Source organism: Monodelphis domestica, chromosome 3, assembly GCF_027887165.1.
Source record: "Monodelphis domestica isolate mMonDom1 chromosome 3, mMonDom1.pri, whole genome shotgun sequence".
Taxonomy (NCBI): domain Eukaryota; kingdom Metazoa; phylum Chordata; class Mammalia; order Didelphimorphia; family Didelphidae; genus Monodelphis; species Monodelphis domestica.
In genome coordinates, this window is record NC_077229.1 from 158,508,947 (window position 1) to 158,529,534 (window position 20,588).

General features: G+C 33.4%; 1 protein-coding gene across 1 annotated transcript in view; it reads right to left on the bottom strand.

Moving 5' to 3' along the window:
* PKHD1L1 (PKHD1 like 1) overlaps positions 1-20,588 on the bottom strand; it is a 210,346-nt gene that overhangs the window by 47,137 nt on the left and 142,621 nt on the right. The window contains exons 56-67 of the mRNA XM_007488230.2: positions 19,716-19,845; positions 17,020-17,138; positions 15,389-15,518; positions 12,347-12,520; positions 7,016-7,119; positions 6,075-6,204; positions 5,021-5,142; positions 2,468-2,558; positions 787-935; positions 578-700; positions 221-332; positions 20-136 (exon numbers count right to left, since the gene is read on the bottom strand). Of these exons, the coding sequence (XP_007488292.1) occupies positions 20-136; positions 221-332; positions 578-700; positions 787-935; positions 2,468-2,558; positions 5,021-5,142; positions 6,075-6,204; positions 7,016-7,119; positions 12,347-12,520; positions 15,389-15,518; positions 17,020-17,138; positions 19,716-19,845 (1,501 nt within the window). The remainder of the gene's footprint in view (positions 1-19; positions 137-220; positions 333-577; positions 701-786; positions 936-2,467; positions 2,559-5,020; positions 5,143-6,074; positions 6,205-7,015; positions 7,120-12,346; positions 12,521-15,388; positions 15,519-17,019; positions 17,139-19,715; positions 19,846-20,588) is intronic.

A 20,588-nucleotide genomic window follows, 5' to 3' on the forward strand; every position in this document is an offset into this window, starting at 1 on the left:
TTACAATTTTTAAACCTACCAGAAACTTCCAACAGTCCACTAATAGCATTGTAACTCATTAGCCCTGCATGGGGTTTCCTTGGTGCCATGTTGTGTGCAGAGGCAAAGGTAGGCCAGCAAATTCCACTTCTACCCCCTTGTCCCAAAAGAAAAAAAAATCATGAAATTTAGCTGAATGTTTATTTGCACAGGCAAATCTCAACTTTGCAAAATACACTACCTGAGGGAGGTCTAGTGCTCCGATGGGCAGCAGTAAGTTCAATATTAGGATCATCATTGGTGAGGACATCAGAACAGTTAAATTGAGGGCTGCTTCCTACAACTAATAAGTTCTAGAAAATAGTCATTTATTATATGTATGATAATAATAAATATTCCTTGGACTAATAATAATAACAGTGATACTGAATTTACCTGAAGTAAATCATAATTGAAAACTTTAAAACACTGGAAGTCAAAATAACCACTCCAAAAATATTTGTTATTCTTTGATACACACACACACAGACACACAGACTCAGAGTATCCTAGTTATTTTTTGCTATCAGTACTTTGTGAGAGAGTTTGCATTTCTTACCTTAATTTGTACTGTTTTGCTGGAAATTTTGTGAGATGTTGCAGCTGGCATATATATTATGGGAAGAATTCCCATCCCATTATCAACCAGGGTCACATTAGAGACTTGCACACTCTCTGTGGTCTGTAAAACATTTTTTTTTTGGTATCAAAGTCCTAAGAATACCAAATAACAACAACCATAAGACCACTAGGAATAATCACATTTACCTGAAAATAGATGCCATAATCCCAGCATTTCCAAATTGTAAACCCCTGGATGTGAGAGCACCCAGCGTAGCCATCTTGGTTCATATAAACACCATATAAACCTCCATGAGCTTCATTGTTATGCCACTTTTCTGCTGAATTAGCTTGATCTAGAAAGAAAATACATAACTGATTTATGAAATGAGCAAAACATGCTGCCTGTATTTATTAAGCTCCTAATTTTTAGTTTAACAAAACTTTAAAAATTAACATATCTGTAACTTAATTTTTATGTGATGACCAAATAGTGTTATATCTGCAATTTGCAGAAGTAATATGATTGATCTTTAGCTCATATTATTAAAGATGATATATCTCATTTTTATATATTGCTATCTATTTAAAAGAAAATTTCCCCAAATATACCACATGATTAAAATAAAATTCCATAAAATATTTTCTATGTAAGATTTGTGGAAGATTGGTTATTTATCTTTCTATGGTATTATATTTTTAAAGAAATATAAAGAAGAAAGGAGGCTGTGTATTACAGTGGTTAGAGCCAGACAACCTTGAGTTTAAGTTTCACCTCTGACAGGTCCTGGCTGTGCAATTCTAGATAAGTCACTTAATCTCTTTGAACTCTACTCAACTTCATAAGTCTCTAAACTGGAGAGTAGGTACTGATCTACTTAGGTAGAGGGAGTTTCCTTATCTAGGAATTTTTTATACCAACAAACATGAATCCTGAAAGCAGAAAATTCCTTAAATAAAATTTGAGATCCTTAAGGGAGATCTGCTGTTTATGGGAAAATGTTTATAGGAAATATAAAATTTTTATAATAATTATTATTATGTGTTTAGTGAGAAGAAACATGGCATAGTAGAGAGAAGATATGATCAAATTTAGGAAGCCCAGAGTACTTGCCCTATGAGCAATTCACTAATCTTTGAGTTACAAAGGAGTTTCAAGAAAAGGAATTCTTTATGTTGAGAAATCAAAGCTTTATTCCAATATATTTAATATTTAATATTGATATGCTTAGGAATCCTATTTTGAAATTCAGTAAATTGGGAAAACAATTTTTTTTAATAAAGAGGTTATAGAAAAATTACAGACTTTAATATCTGGCCTCAGACACTTCCCAGCTGTGTGACCCTGGGCAAGTCACTTGACCCCCATTGCCTAGCCCTTACCACTCTTCTGTGTATTGGCTCCAAGACAGAAGGTAAGGGTTAAAAAAAAAAAGAATTATCTAGAGAAATAATGTTTGAAATCATCAGTATGCCCCCATAGAAAGAAATATGTAAAAAAAGAATAGTGTAGCTTTGGAATTAATATTATTCTTGGCTTTTTTCAAGAATCTCTGGAATTTAGGCGCAGTGAACATTGATTTATTTATTTTCCAAATGAAGAGTAGATTTACTCTATGTCCAAGTAGACTGATTTCTTGTATTTTTAAGCCAGGGCAGTGATTGCGTGAGTTGTTTGGAACACAAATTTCAAATTTTAATGTAACTCCTCCTGAAAATACTCAGTTTCCTTTGAGATCCCATATTATCTTGGAGCAGTTTCATTCACTCAGTGTGTTCAATGTTATAACAGGAAGAACTAATGTCAGGAATTAATTAGACATAATTTTTCTTTTATTCAAATAGCAGACATTCTATGCTAGAGATATACTGTAAATCAGTAACTTACCTGGACATGGTTCACCAGCAATATGGTAACCAATTCTTTCAAATCCTGCAACAACATTATCCTGCAAGATTGTATTGGTACCCATATTTATCTAGTACAAAAATAAAGAAAATATTCTGGGTTAGATGACCATGTAACAGAAATTATGCAATATATACATTCCACTGTAATATTATATATATGTATATATATATACATCGTAAAACTTATCTTTTTCTCCCTTGTAAAAAGTTAAAACAAGTAAAATCAATTACTTATACAATTTGAACTTAAGTTATGCTATTAAATTACACTGGAATCCTGACATAATACTCTTCTTGAGATCTCAAGAACTGTCTCATAGTTTGAAATGACCTTATAAAAGACTTTTGATATCTTGCTAAACTCCTTTTAATAGATATTATGATTAACCCACTTTATGTCCAATTCTACTAGTGTAATATTCCTGAGTATTTATTTTACTCATTTGGACTTCTATTTTGTGATCCATTAAACTTTTTTTTTTCAAAAAATAAAAAAATAAATTTATTAATTTGGAAAGTACTGTTGAATCTGGCCAGGGGGGTAGCATAGGAGGAAGCCTGCCTCCTAGGTGGAACAGCAAGATAGAAGGTTGCTCCTTGGGAGGACAGCATGGATGGAAAAGTTGTCCCCTCACTTATTTATTAAAGAAGAATAGAGACACGATAATAATGGATTATCAAGTCTCAGTAGAAATATTAGAAATTAATCAAATTAAATAGATAAGAATAAAAAAGTAGTTCGTGCTCCTGTTTAACATAATTACTAAAACTGATACTTTCATAAGCTAAGTAAAAGAGGAGGATAAAATAAGGATACATAATCTTTGTCATTTTTCAGACATGAAGTAATGTTAAAATGATCAACAAAAGGAAGAATATGCTAAGACCTAGGCATATTAAAGATCACATTATTTCAAAAACAAAACTTTCAAGAAAACCAACCAAACTTTAATAAGTACAATAAAATTATAATTGATTGGCTAAAGATCTTGAGTCAGTATTTAGTTACTTCCTTTTATTAAAGGTCTCATACTAGTAACTGGGACTAGAATAGGAAATTTTTACTTTCCAGACTCTTATAACAACATAGGTTCAAACTCACATAAGGATTAGATTTGTTTTCATTGGTTAAAAGGAACTTCCAGGTGAGGAAATTCTCTCTACCAATGTAGCTTAGTTTCTATACTCTTTGCAATTTATACTCTTAGAAAACTGCATAGAGGATTGAAAAATTAAGTGGTTTGTTCAGGGTTATCTATATAGTATGCATCAGAAGCAAATTTTAAATCCAGATCTTCCTGACTCAGAATATCTTTATCCACGCTGTAATGTTGCTTTTATAACATATCACCCTTAATATGAATGTTATACCGATAACTGAGCAAATAGAAAACTTTTGTTTTCTTTAGCCAATGAAACTATCTTTTCTATTTACTTTCTATGTATCTTCACTATCAGGGAACTGTTGGAAAATACAATTCTTTCTATCATTACAGGCTACAATTTTCTCTGCAACTTACAGTCTTAGAGAATTGTCTACAGCATAGAGAGATTAAGTGACATGCTCAGGGTGACACAGCCAGTGCATGTTAGAGGCAGGAATTGTACTCAGGGAGTCCTATCTTAAAAGCTCTCTCCATTATTTCTGTTTCTCTGCCTCTGTCTGTCATCTGTTTATCTCTCACACTGACCCTATAATGGTAGATTAGGTAAATGAAATATAAAGGGAAGACAATTGTCAGCAGCCCTCCTCCAAATCCTATTCTTCTCTTCTCCATGTTCCTAATTCCATCCCAATTCTAGTCAAAGAATTTTAAGATCACATTCCACAAACTTCAAAGCATCCAAGAGAAGTCAAATGTAATAACAGCATAAAATATTAATAACTTTACATGTAAAATCTTATAATAATGTTTATATCAAGAAGGAATTTTAGAGATTTTAGGGACACCATTTGCAGCTGAGGAAAATATGAAAAAGGTGTAGAAAGACTTCAGCAATTTAGCACCAGATCTCAGATCATAACCCAAATATTTAGAATTTGAAAGAAATTTAAAAAGTTGGATAGGGAAGCATAAAAGGAGAAAAAATTATACAAACTGATATTAAGAAAAAGGAAACTAAGAACCTAGAGTGCTATCATCATCATCATTTTTTGTTATTCACATTTATTTAAAGATCTACAGTTCATAGCTAATTTTGAATGAAATTCCAAATTCCAATTTTTTAGTCTAAGTAAGTGTTAGATGAAGGCTTTGAATCCAACTCTCTTCTGATTCCAAGTTCAATTTATAATGTCATGATCTCTATGTCTATAAGAAAAAAGATAACTTAATTTGACCTATCATAGCATCATATCAACTATCATCTGGGCAGGATAATTTTTCCCAAGGATATTGAACTGACTGCCTTGTATGATATTCTGTCAGTGATGATATTCAACAAAAAGATGGTATTTTGTAGAGGTTTGAATTGGAAAACCTATAAGGTCCCTTCTAATTTCATAAAGTTATAAATTCCTTCTCATTACCTCAATTGCTGCATGCCACAGGGTTGAACTTAGTTCTTTTCTGTTTTGGTATGTTCCTGGCCAAATGGTAGAACTAACCAAATTCCCTCGTACTCGGTTGCCATTTCCCCATATCTTTAAGCCTATAAATTAAAAGAAAATACAAAAAAATAGAGAAATAAAGTTATCAGTAAAGTTATTTTGCCATTTTGGGATTTTTGGTACTTTATAGTTAATTATCTCAAAGAGAAATTTATAGCAGTAGTTTAACTTGACTAAGGAGAGAGGGAACAAATAGATGAGTAGTAAATAAAGAATACTTTTCTTCCTTTTGAAAAGAATGCCAAATGTTACGTAAGCTGGGATGGGTCTTAAGTAGGCAAGGAGACTGCTGGGCTTCCCTGCCTCCTGAAGGATAAAAAGGCGGTTACAGGGTGCCGATGTAAGCAATTCCTACCACCATGCAGACCATGGTATTCCTGACCTACTATGGCTGGTTGCCAATGTGATTGCAGAAGTAGAAGGGATTAACCATTTCATCTAAGTTACTATCTCTTAAATTTTAGAAATTATGTCCTTTTTATTTTTTATTATGAATAAAGTTGTTTGATTTCATTTTTATAATCCACAAATTCTTTCTTGAATTCTGAGTTTTGAGTGGAATCATTGAACTGATATGAGGCAGGCTGGGCACAGAATACGTCCCAAGTAAGTAATCATTTTATTTTTAAAGTAAAATCTGGTTATTATTTGTATTTATGATACATTATTTTTTCTTTGTAAAGATATTTTATTTTACCAATTACATGAAATAATTTTCTACATAAATTTTCTGAAGTTATAAGACCCAAGTTGTCTCCCTTCTTCCTTCCCCTTCCCCTTCCTGGAGATGGTAAACAATTTAATCTGGGTTATAAATGTATTATATGATACATTATTAAAACACTTTATTTAATCTATGAACATTGATGTTAAACCATCAGTTGTGACTAGTAATAGTTTCTTCCCTGTTCTATGAATTTAAGGAAACATGATATCTAAAGATATGAGATTCAGATCAAAATATTTCTTTTACCTTCCCCCACTGTTAAGTGAATGATGTTATCCTCAATGTCCAATCCACCAGTACCAAATACACCAATTGCTGGGGAAAAACCATTGTGAAAAGCACAACCACGGATATAAGATGAGCTATATTCTTGTTCCTATTAAAAAACACATTTACAGTAAATATTTTCAAAAGGAACCTCTTGGGGGAAAAATGCAAAAAAAATTGAAGAGATCTAATCATTGTTTTGTCTGTATCCATATATATATGTATATATATATTCTGATTATATGTATACATTCTTGTGTATATGTATATGCATATATATATATACACACACACATAGTCTACATATATCTGCAGAATCTGTTTAGTTTAGGCTTTTAGAACTAAAAGGTAGCTCAAGATTTTCTAGTCCAACATTATTATTTTAGATATGAGAAAAGAAAGGCCAAGAGATATAAAATGTTTGTCCAGTATTACTTAATTTGTGAATGACAGAGCTGAGACTAAAACCCAAGTCTCTTCACTCAGTATAGATTATTTTCTGCTAAATTATTTTGTCTCTTTTTAACCATTACATATTATCTTATATTTTGAAGGTTAGAGACATTACTTCAGTATCCTTTTTTTTATTTGTTGAACAAACATTCTTTCTCATTCCAAAAGATAATGATTTGATCAAAATTAATTTCATTTAACATATTCTCATTTGGGATAATATTTTGTTTTAATAAAAAGTAGATAAAGAACCAAAAATATTAACTTCTTCACTTAAAAAAAGTCTTTCTCTCACTTAAATCATATTATACAAAAAATTGACTTCTGATTGTTTTTTTAAAAAAGTAATGGAAAATGTATTATGCTATTTGAGAAGTTATTAAAATATTATTCTAAAAAGATAGTTATTTAAATTAATTGGAACCAATTACAAGTGTTTATAAATGTATATGTAAAAAAGTACAAACCTGTCCAAGGTTAAGAAAAGCCAGAGAAAATCTTGGGTCCATATTACTTCTGTAGCCTTCCTGACCACTGTGATAAAATTCAACATTACTGATTCTTGCATTTCCTAAGGGAAACACATATTGAATTAAGTGGCTTTTCTGTAAAGTAGATACACTAAAGTAGTATAAAAAGACTGAATAAAATTATTTAAAGGTTCTATCAAAACCTGAATTGGCCAATTTTTACTTTGATTCTTTGTGCCCAAGCAAGTCATAAGATGTTATTTAAGTTGAAATGCCAATTTAGATGGGTCATATTGGTTTTTTGTATTATAGATCATTGTTTGTATGACATGTAGTTTATCAGAAGTGGTAGGAACATAGCAAAAGGCTGCTTCCCAATGTATGGAGCATAGTAGGCACTTAATAAATGATTATTGACTAACCATCTGATTTTCTGGAAGTCAACTAAGAAAAAGAGGAGAAAGAGAATGCTGCAGAGGATTGAGTAAAATAAGGATTGGGATGACACCTGGAATTGGTCAAAAGAGGTCACAGTAAACCTTGGTGAAGGAGGCTATGATAGAAAGATGAAATCAAAAGCTAGACTTTAGGGGATCTGGGAAGACCTAAAAGGGAAAAAAGAGAGGCAATGAATAGAACCAGCATTGACGTTTGAAAGAGGAAGCTATCCCAGTAAAGATAAAGCATTTCTTGTCATCTTTCTCCAAGAAGATTTGTCCCTAAAAGTTAGAGAAATTGACATATGTAAGAAATTTTCAGATGAATAGTCAAGAGGGAAAGAATGCTTTTAGACAGAAGATAAGTGGTAAGGTTCTAGAATAGTTCATTCTCCTTTCTCAATTTCCTTATCTATCTATCTATCTATCTATCTATCTATCTATCTATCTATCTATCTATCTATCTATCTATCTGATAATCAGTCATCTATCTTACAGATTTTCAGAGTATGGAGAAAAGATGAAAAAAAAAGGACAGCTCCTTGAGAAATTCTACATTAAAGTACTGTAATTTTACCTATAATTCTAGGCTATTAAAGTCTTTTTAGATTTTAATTCTGCTCCCAAACACATTATATTTCTCTCAGCTTAGTATCATCTGAAAATGTAATAAGCACACCATTTACTGAAAATGTGGTATAGAATGTGGCCAAGGATGAAGTAACATTCTGTTGGAGAAATTTCCAGTTTAATAATTTGGTTCTAATTGCATTATCATTTCCCCATCTGCCTGATTATATTGTTATTTAGTTATATATTTAGAGAAAGACAAGTATGACACAAAAGTAAGCAGTCATGGATTTGGAATCAGAGGACCCGGGTTCAAATTCTAGCTCTTCTATTTACTACTTGTGCAATCTGAAGCATTCATTTAACCTTTTTTGGACCCAAGTTTCCTCATTATTAGAATGAAAAAGTTCAACTAGATGAACTCAGAGGTCCTACCATTTTTAAATTTAGGATTCTATTATCTCTACCTTATCCAGAATACCTGTGAGAAACTTTGTCAAATGACTTCCTTAAATCTAAGTGTTAACATTCTCTGCTCCTCCCCAAATAAATAGTTTAGCATGACTTATTCTTGAACAATTTCTGCTAGTTTATCACAATCTTTGCTTTCCTTTAGAGTTGATAATGGCTGTAGCCTAGGAGGGAGCTACAGGCTTGGTAGGCTTGGGTCTTGCATCAGCTTCTTAGCCCCTCTTCCTTCTCTTCCCTCAGAGCCTATCTTGTAGTGCCTGTTTCTTTTCTAACTCAGATTAACGATCAACTTTTTGTGTGTGTTTTGAATGAGAAAAGGAGATAGCCTTTTTCTGGAGAATCTAAAGTCTCACTTCTTGTACTTTAATTATTACATGTGGAAAAAGATGAAAACAAAACCCCACCACAATTCTGACCTAATAGCATTTTAAAATGATGCTTTCTGAATACAGATGTTTAAATGGTCACAAAGGCAAGATAATGAGGAAGCACTTCAAATATACACATATGTACCATATTTTACTACCCTCCTCAGCTTCTTTTTATGTGTTGGCTTTCCTCATTAGAAGAGAATCTCCTTGAGGGCAGGACTTTTTTCTACTTGTATTTGCATTCCCAGCACTTAGCACAGTATCTGTCATATGGAAAGCATGTAATAAATGCTTTTGGCTTGAATAGAAGCACAAGTTTGCACAGAGACTGACCCAGATGTATCTGTATTTGTGATATTCTATCCACACCTAAAGCTGAAATCTGTATTCAGGCTTAAAAAAATTTTTTTTAAACCCTTACCTTCCATCTTAGAGTCAATACTGTGTATTGGCTCCAAGGCAGAAGAGTGGTGAGGGCTAGGCAATGAGGGTCAAGTGACTTGCCTAGGGTCATACAGCTGGGAAGTATCTGAGGCCAGATTTTAATCTAGGACCTCCCGTCTCTAGGCCTGACTCACAATCCACTGAGCCACTCAGTTGCCCCTTGTATTCAGGCTTTTTAAGCCATTGAAATGTATGACTTACTTAAAATTTCATCTCTCATAAGGGTAAAGGAAGAAATATAACTGGTACTCTGGTATTTATTCTGATGAATAATAAAAAAAATTAGTGGGTCAAGTAGTAGTATAGAAACCTTGGGAGAAACAAATGATATCATATTAAAGTCATGGTAAATCAACACAATCAGGAAGGTTTGGCATAGTCAGACATGTAGTCTAGACTTTGGGAAAGAATTCAAATTTTTTCAGAGAAAAATTCCCCCCAAAGGCCCCAAATGCTGAAAGTATGATCAGAGAAGAGATGTTGGACTTAAAATTGGGAAGGCCTCATTTTTATCCTTTCAACAACTGTGGAAGGTTGATGCTATTACTATTCCCATTTTATGGTTGAAGAAACTGAGCAGACATAGGTGAAGTGATTTGTCCAGGGTCAGACATCTAGTTACTACATGAGGCTGGAATTGAACTCAGGTCTATTACTCAATCCACTGTACCACTTAGCTACCTTTGAACTGATTGATGCTTGATTTGGAATTAGAAAGACTTGGGTTCAAATACTGGCCCCAACTGTGTTACCATGAGTATATATCATCTAGACTGTCTGAGTCTCAGTTTCCTTATCTGTAAAAAGGGGGTCATTATACAAATAGCTGCTATGTCATAATTTTATCGTAAAGATCAACTGAAATAATTTATGTGAAAGTGTTTTGCAAACCTTAGGGTATTATATAAACAGCATCTATTATTATTGCTATTAAAACAATAACAGCTAGTATTTATATAATATTTTAAGAAAGCCAATGAGGAATGGGAAGCTCTCAAATATGGAATTGGGACAATATAATCACAAAATATCTTGGATAAGTTGAAAGAGCAGCTAAACAAATCAATATAACTCATGAACTCAGATTTTTAAAAAGGCAGCTAGGTGGCAGAATGGATAGGATGCCAGGTCTGAAGTCAGGAAGACTCATATTTCTGAGTTCAAATCTGACCTCAAACACTTTCAAAATCTCTATTAATCATTGAAGGGAAGATATGCTTACAAAATTTTCATATGACATAAAAACAGATGTTATTGCTAATAGGTAGATGAAATAAACACAAATAACCAGAGAATTGGTGATTTTTGTTTCTGGAATATCTATAACCCCCTTTCTTCATCCCCATTACACAAACATATTTCAGCTGTCATTATTTCTCATCTAGTATTTTATGATGGCTTCCTGGTTGGTTTTGTGTCTTGAGTCTCTTCTCCCTTTTCCAAAATGTTCAGATTTTGCATCTCACAGAGTCTCAAATTTAAAGATCACCAGGGTTGCCAGATTAATTTCCCAAAGGTAGAATTAAGACTGAATTCCTTATTCTGGCATTGAAAGCCCTCCTTGATTACATAGAAAATCATCTTATTTCCTGCACATATATACTGAGCCTCAGTGAAACTACTTCTCCTCATTCACATATTCAGTATTTTGCTTACAGGGCTTTTATTAAAGTCATTCTTTACATTTGGAATGTTTTTCCCCATTAACTTTGCTCATCTGCTTTTTCCCCACCTTTTCAAGGACCAGACAAAATGTTATCTTTTCCACCAGGCTTTCCTGATTCCCCCTCACACACACTGAAAGAAACCTCTTTGTCCTATGAATAGTCATAGCACTATAGACCTCCCTGTTATACATTCATTCCATCTTGAATTTGAATTATCTGTGTATGTTTTATATCACCCTCTTAGGTTGTAAAGTGTACAACCCATTCATATTTGTATCCCACCATCACACTTAAACAGTGTTTTGTGCTTAGTAAGAACTTGATAAATGTCTGTCTAATGGATAACTAAAGAAATTAATTATTCTGATGCTAAACATATTTCTTTTTGAAGGTAGAAGGATAGAGCATTTGACTTCTCAAGTTGTTGTTTTTTTAACCTTGATTCTACCAAAGCGAAACAAATAGCAAATTCATTAAGATCTTATAATATTTGAGATACTCAATAAATTGCAACAACTTTCTACTATCTCTATTTTAAGATACATGTAATAAGAGTTGGTCATGAAAAATTAATCCTTCAGATTATGTATGGTATGATTCTCCAGGTGGAAGTGTCATGAGCCTGCTTTGGGGCATGCTCAATGGAGGATTCTGACTCTACCTGAGAGGATTACACCAGGCAATGCACATGCTCTCAAGGACTAGATTCTTGCATTGGCCAGTCCCCTTCTACCCAGAAACTTTTCTGTTTTGTTTTTAAACCTTTTCACAATCTGATCCCAACCTATCTTTCCAGCCTCACTAGATATTCGTCTCCAACCTGCACTCTGCCATCTTGTCAAACTGGCCTTCTTTCTGTTTCTCTTCCATGACACCGCCTCTTTCACCTCTGAGCTCTGCACTGACTATCCCAAATGCCTGAAATGTACATCATCCTCACCTCTGCCTCAGAATCCCCCTCTTCCTTTAAGACAGTGCAATCACCACTTTTCTGAAAGAATAAAACCTTTTCAGATACCCCCATATCAACTGCTAGGGACTTCTGTTCTACACTACTTTGTATTTAGTTTCTTGGTTTATACTTGTGTTTGTTAACTTATATTTATGTTATATACATATAACATACATATATATATGTATATATATATATACACACACACACACATTTTCCATCTCAACCAAAAATAAACTCATTGTAGGTAGGGGTGATTTCCTTCTGTACATTTATATCCCCAAGGTCCAGCACTGTATCTGGCACATAGTTCATATTAAATAAATATTTGTTAAATAATTCTGTCAATAAAAAAAAAACAACCCTTCCTCTCCACCATATTTAGAAAATAAACTTCCATTAAATAAACAGAATACCTATGTAAGTCACCATGTTTTTAGTGAATGAGCTGACCAGCACTCGTGCTCCAAAGGATTCCTTAAACAGATCTGGATAATCTTCGCCAATTATTTTAATATTCCTGCTCAGTATTCCAACATCAGCAGCCAATGTGTACTTCTGGCCTGTGCTTTGTATGTGATATTTTTCAGCTGAAAAAAAATTAGTTAGTCAATTATCAATACTAAGAAACAGCTATTTTTTGAGCTAACTTTATTTCTAAAGTAATCTAATGAAGACTTTTCTATTTGCAAAATGTCAGCATAAACTAAAACTTAACTGTGCTGATTTATGTATTCAAATGTGGGCATGAAACCAAAATGTGAAACTCACATTTTTTGTTTACAATTACAATTACAATTATTGAAACATAACTAAAATATTTCTTCAACTTTTTTCTAGTACTATGAATATAATCAACAATTTTGGAGTCATTACTGATCAGTTCTTGAAGGTAGTTTATAATCACCTCAAATTATTCACTATAACATGGTTATTTTGTAAGTCAAAAAGCTTATGATGATTTTGAAAGATGAGAAAATGAAACAGGGTGGTGATTTACCAAAGTGACAAACTGTTTCATCTTGCCTAAGGTTAATGCCTTAGTTTGCCTCATGTACTTTATTATGTTCAGCCATTTTTTCGGTCATGCCCAATCCTTTGTGATCTCATTTGGGGTTTTCGTGGCAAAGATACTGGAATGATTTGCCATTTCCTTCTTTAGTTCATTTTACAGATAAGGAAACTTGGAGAAACAGAGTTCAGTTACTTGCCCAGAACTATACAAGCCTGTTTTTTACTTCCCTAACTTTGTGGATCTGATTAGATTATATTAAGTCCAGAAAGAAGTATCATTAAATCCTAGAATTTTATAGCTTGAAGTAAAAATAGGGATCATCAAGTCCAACTTGTTAAGTTTACAGATGAGTTCAAGGTTAACATGTTAGGAAGCGACAGACCCAAAACTTGGACCCAGGATTCCAAATTTGATGTTCAATGCTCTTTCTACGTAAAATGTACCCATTTCCCCCCCACCTACTAAAAATCCAATTTGGTTTCTTATACTTAGTGCAAGTAATAAGAAATAGTTGAGTTTATTTAAAGTTATTTGTTTGCCAGCAGACCTCAATTTTGGAAATTGGTTATATTTTATTTGGCAATTATGGGAATGCTATCTATAGTTGTTTTGTATTTACTTCATTCTTCTTTGTCAGGGGTGGGAATGGAGAAAGGAAAGTTAGATATTCAATGACTCAGGAAGAGTGTGAGCATAATATCTACAAATCTTCCTTAAAGTCAATAAACTTCCTGAATGGCTAAGAGTGAGTCCAATGTATTCAGATAAGCCTATCCCAAACTGGATGGAGGCTGTGGGATAGGAGACATTATTCTCTTTGGGAATATGAAAAAAATTATAAGCTACACAGCCTCTTGGGAAGGATTATTGACCAAACTAGCTTGAAGAATTTACAGGTATTAATTAAATTAAAAGGTTTACCTATCAATAGTTTGTTACTGGGTAGATTTACATGCTCTTTAATTATCTTACCATGGTATAATATTTATGAATTTATATAGTTTTTCCCCCTTGAGGAGTAAGGACTCAATATATGAACATTTAGAAAGTATTTAATAAATGTTTCTCAACTGATAGAATTTTGGAAAGGCTATGCTTATGATCTGTAATATGTGATTGACAGGGTTATGAAGGGAACAGTGAAATAGTTACCAGATTAGGGCATCCAGACACATTGGCTATGCCAGAAGATAGAAGGATAGATGATAAATGGATAGACCATTTATTAGATTCTTAGCATTAGGGATGCATGTAAAGCTATCCTCAAGAAACTTACATTCTAAAGGGGAAAGACAACATGTAGGGAGTATATTACAGAATGAAGGGTGCATGGCAGGGAGATGGTAGGAAATTGGATGAAGGCCTGATTTCTAGCTAACCTTAGGGAAAAAGTCCACCTATTAGAGCAAGGAGGAGCCTGGAGAGGAGTCCAGTTCTGATTGTGGTAGAGAGTTGGAAAGTGGAGAAGAAAGGAAAAGATAATTAAGTCTAAATTCAAGGATCCAAGTAGGACCAGGAAAAGTCAGAAAGCAGAGTTCACTGAATTGAGAGTTCAGTAATTGGATTAGTCAGGTGAAAAGTTGGACATTCTAGATCAACTTTAAGGAGGAGTAGGAATCTTTGATGAATTGATTTGTTCTACAGAACTTGAAGCCCAGATTAGAACCTTTATAGTTTAGAGAAGGTAAGTTATTCTAGAATTTGAGGACCTAGATACAAATTCAACTTCCAACACTTACTACTTGTGTGACTTTGGCAAGTGACATTGCTTTCTTAGCTTCAGTTTGCTTATCTGAAAAATAAGAAAGTTGGGCTAGATGAACTCTGATGTTCCTTCTTTCTCTGTGTCTATATTTTGATCCTTTTTTCTTTTGGTTAAGAAACTCACATTCTTAGAAGACTTGCCTCAGTTTCATTATCAGAAAATGGTATAATTCTATATGAAACCATTTCTAATTAAAATGCAGATGATAAAATCTGTTGAATTTTTTTTTTTGGACTTGAAATTACCATCTTGAGAGATAAAAAGTCAGGCTAAGAACAGTCTGTACATAAATATCAAAATATATGTTTTAAAAAATGAAAGAAACACTTTAATGTACTTTATTGGAATCAATACTTAAATTAATTCCTTGTCTCCATTCCTTAAGCTTAATTTCAAGTGACTTAAACTATCTAAACATTAAAATAGTACTTTATTTGATTAAGAAGATCTGAGTTCAAATCTTAACTCATGTATTTGCTATTGTGACCTCAGATAAGTGATCTAACATCTTTGGGCTGCACTTTTGTAATTTATAAGACCAGGAACTTGGATTAGATGATTTTTAATATCTTTTTTAACTCTAGATCTTATTATCCTATAACTTTTCACCCAAGTCTGCCCCTTTATCTTACAAATTTAAATATTTAATAACATTTTAGTTATGAAACAACTTCTTACCAATGTGAGTATAGGAAAGAGAATAATTTAGGATTAAACTTCTTTGATCAGCCAAGACTTGTGCTATCCTTCTGGTTTCTGTCTGTCTGGGATCATAGCTTGTGGTTGTTATCACAATATCATCTCCAACCTTATAAAAATTCAAGGCAAAAATTCAAGAATCAGTTTTAAGCAGTAGGTTTAGATTTTGCAACAAATGCGTTTAATATACACAATGAGTTATCATAATGTCATAAGTATGAGAAATGATTGCATTTCAATTATTATTACAGTGATTAGTACAGTTTAGCAACAGAAAAAAAGAATTCAGCTCTCTAAGTGCAACAAGGTCTAATTTGTGTTACTAGTTCTTTTAAATCATCTTTGACTTTTCCCTAATCTCATCTAATCATTTTGAGAGATCACAGCACTATAACACTGTATAATAAAACAGATAAAAACAAATTGCCAATATTTATATTGTATTTGTATTAAAAAAGACTCAGGATATGTTCTGGTGAGGATTTAGTAACACTTTCCTAATTGATAAGAACTATTGATTAATACATCTTGTTGAAAGTTGTTATACCCAAAGGGAAATTAGAAGTGGTTAGACTAACCATAATCTGAGGCCTCAAAGGATCTTGAAGTTGATCTAATCCATCCCTTTTTTAGGTAGGATTTTTCAGAAATGAGCTAATGCTAGCTCTAACACACTTGGGGAAGTCTCTTGTTAAAATTTCAGTTTGAGCATTTATACTTCACAGATCAGCAAATTATAAATCAGGGCCAGACTGGCGAAAGCCATGAAGAAAATGTTTTTGGAAAGTCAACATTTGCCAATACATCTCTGGTCATATCTAAAATGCTATAAAGAGGGATATACTGTAAAGAGATTCTCTGAATTTTTTCCTCTTTTCTCATTTTCAGTTACAGAAAAAATCAAATTAATAATAGTTGCATGTTATAGACTAATGATAAAAATAAAATTATTATAAAATAATAATAATATAGGGCCTTCAATGGTAACTCAACCTTATCATGAGACTCTGAGACAGTTATTTCTTTTTCTATTAAACCAGAATAAGAGTGAACTCAATGGACTGTCTCAGGTGTTAAGTTCACTAGCATGATACAGATGAATATTTAATGTAAGGATTTTTCTCATTATATTTAACTTAAATACCTCATGTGACATGAGCATTAAAAAAATTTGACTTCAGTCTATTTTTTTCCCTAAAGTTCTGGAATGTTAAATGACAAAATGAACAAGAAAAATAAGCTAGAGACAAAATGCATTTGAATATTTAGCCTTTTCAAGTTAAGTTGAATATATAAACTATTCATAGGAAAATATTTATAATGTAACAATTCAATAAACAAGTCATTGTTCATCCTTGAAAATCGACATGCCTTCATTTAAAACAAAATGAACAAGAGATGACTTTGGCAGACATCATTCCATTCTCTAAGGTTACTTGGTATCCAAACAAGAGAGCAGTTCTATGATTATCAGTCTGTTTTAGCATAATAATTGTATATACAAATAAATGGCTTCCCTTCCCCCCAATGTTTAAAGTATTGCCTGTGGAAGGAAAAGGCAACTTTTACAAATGTGTTTCTTTGTTTCTATGACCAAGTATTATCTCTACCTCCCAATTGACAGCATCGATCAGTGATATGACTTTGGAACCTGCAAAGGCTGTTTCTGAGAGCTTCGTTTTATATACTGTCCGTGTAATTCCATGAAGATCCAGCTCACCAAATATTCCTGGGAGAAGGAAAAATATGTAGAATAAAAGGTTATGTGATAATTTTGAATTTTAGAATGGAAAGAGAGCTCCTTATTGTAAAGATAATTTAAGGGTTGTGACTTAAAATCTAAATTAATTGGCCACCAGGGAAAAAATCCCAAATAAAATACCCAAGTCACTCTGGAAATTTATGGTAATTTTAATTAATGTAGAGGGAAGGATTTAAGGAGAAAGAGGGAAGAAGGTATAGGATTTCTCCAGCCTGGCCTGTGCCAGGGGGAGTTCAGATCTCTGCCACTAGGTCTCTGAAGATTAGAGGCTTCTAAGAGGATAAAGTTTGAAAAATAAAGGAGGAAAAACTCAGCCAGAAACTCACCACCAAAACAGACAATAGCTGTAGCCACACCAAGATGCCAAAAGGCCCAGCATGCTGCCACCAGCCAACTGTCTGCCACCAAAGGTACCAGAGAGAGAAAGTGACATGAAATATATAGACCTTTTACTCTTGTGTTCTCTCCTCTAAAATTTCATATCTACTAAATCATATCTGAGGCTTTTCTCCAGGACTGTCCATACTTTAGTTCTCATCTTCTTTGATTAGATTATATATTTTGAGTTAATTAACACTTCTTTGTTAAGTTTCCCTTATGTTAGTTACTTAACCTTTTTGTGATTAATTTATCCTTTATAGTTACTTAACACCTTTTTGTATTAAGACCTTAAAATAGACTTAGCTTAAAGTTCTAGCTTCACTATAAAGTAAGAACTAAGTACTTTCACTGTTCAATCAGGAGATTACAACTTTATCTTCTCTATAAAGTAAGATCTAAGTAGGGTGGAATAATCTAAATTTCACATTATATGTTTATAAGCTGCATACTTATAGGTTACATAAGAAGACAAGCCCATTATCTACCTCCCCATTTACACACCTATCAATGCCTGGCACATAGTAGGCCATTAATAAATGCTTATTGACTTTTTCTGATCCTTTAATCTCCTGGTGGGGCTTCCCTGGATGCTGTTTCAGTGGAAGAATTAAGAAGAGAGATATATTTTAAAGCCAATTTACACTGGGGACACCTATATCTAAGCTAGTTGCTGATGTCACTACCTCCTTGCTTTAGGCTGTTTCAGAGTATTCGGATTCCTTTCTCTCACAAGGCAATCACTTACTAGAAACAAGAGTCACCCTCAGAAAAATGTCTTAACATTTAGAACACAGTCAAGTGTACTATGACAGAGTGTCCTTTTCTTCTCAGTCCCCAGCCTTCATTGCACTGTGCATGTGTGTATGTAATATTAAGAAGAGTAGTTGTTCAAGTTCATCATTCCCTCTTCCTCCTCCTTTCCCCTCACCAGTTCTTCTACTATAGATGCCATTCAAGTCCAAGGTAAGGAATGGGAACAAGGTAGGCATAGGGCAAGAGATTATCATAGCAGGTAATGGGGAAGAGGAAAGCAGAGAGGGAATTCCAAAGCAGAGGCAGAGGAGAAGGAAGTAGTTGGAGTGACCATCCCCAAGTGGCCAGTCATTTATAAAGAATGCACATAAGACTGTATACGTAATTCTGCAACTGACCATATTAGATCACAGAGAAAATCAGAACCAAGTGAAGTAAGGCTAAACTAGTCTACTTTTATGAGTGGGAAGAATTTTGGATGGATCTTAGAGATATAGGAATTGGAACTGTGATTTCATTGCTCTTGAGTAAACTCCTTCCAATGCAGTTCAGCATCTTTCCTACAATTTATAGTCTTTCCTAGAGCACTGAGAAGTTCAGTGGCTTGCCCAGTGTCACATAGTCAGTATGTGTCAGAGACAAGACTCTTACCACTAGAACAGTCAAGCAGCTCCAAATAATTCTCTTAAACTGATCGTAAAATTTCAGTGCATGCATTTACATCTCAGACATTAGCAATTGCTACATATTAAGGTTTGATATTTTAATGTTAATAATGCACATTAAATTTAAGAGTGTGTAGGTATATATGCAAATACACTTATATATATTTTCCTCTAGAGAGCCTAGTTGTTAAATATTTACCAGCATAGTCCTGTAATGTTCTATAAACATTGATTGACCTCAGCAGGAGTGCAATATAAAGCTGAGGGAAAGAAGTCACTACCAGAGTAGATGCCTAGTGACTGACTGGAGGCTAATGATGATGATGATGATGATGTTCATTGATACTCATATAGTGCTTTAAGGTTTGCAAAGTGCTTTATGTGCATTATTTCATTTGAGTCTCACAATCACAATACCCTTGATCTGTTTATATTAAATGCAAAATATTGGCTAAGTGAATGCTTGTCCAATATGTTATAACTGGGATTACTTTTATGCCTTGGTTGTATTAGATGGCTATTGACCTCCCTTCCAACTCCAAAATTCTGTGATTTTTTAAATTCATATTCCTTAAGTCTAAATATGTCTTAGTTACTTGTTTAGTTTACCCAGGCAATAAGAATAAGTGTTCATAACATTTGCAATGCTACAAAAACACAACTCTTCAACACAAAATGTCTGTTTTGTTTTAATTTAAAACTTCACATGAGAACCGAAATTCTTTTAGCATTTGGACATACATACCTAAGACCTTGGACCCTTGATTTGGTCCATTTGGAAGAGGCCATTCTTGAGTAGAATGACTTCCTCTCAGTATAATCTGTAATTCTCCTTTAAATGGATTGTCTTCCCAGCCCCCGATTAATCGACCACCCTGCCATAAATCAGAAAATTATAAGAATTTTAATGTTACAGATATGGTTTTAAGGGAAAGAAATGTGGATCTATGATTTTATTATAATAGAGAACTCTCACTGAGGGAACTCCCCCTAACAATACAGATTATTGAATGTTTTGGAAATTACAGTCTTAGAAAATTGCTAGAGTACACCAAGAGGTTAATTGGTTTGTCTAGGGTTATAGAACTGGTATATGTCAGAAGTAGATCTTGGAGAGGGACTATCTCCTATACTAGAAAAAAATTCCTATTTTAAAACCAAACAACCCAACAGATTAAGGAATAACTAGCATTTCTTTCTATGCTAGAAATTAGTTACTTATTTTATATTGTTGTTATTCATCCTGGAGAAATCTGGTTGACTCAATAAATTGAGTTTACTACTAAATGGAAATTTGATTAGACTGGCTTATGTGGCAAAGAGAATAAAGAGGTTGCTATGTGCTATGAGGTACTTAAGATAGCTTCTGGAAGAGACCTCAGAGGCCACTATGTCCACCTCCCTTACCTTATAGATGTGGAAATTGAGAACTAGAGAGGTTAAATAACCTGTCTAAAGTTACACAAATATTAAATGTCAGAGGCAGAATTTGAAAATTGACTCTCTGACTCTAGAAGTAGTACTAAAATTGGTAGACTATTTCTTTTAATTTTTGAGACTTCCTCATATTGAACAAGATTCCTCTGGTTTCTCTGTCTCTCTGCCTCTGTCTCTATCT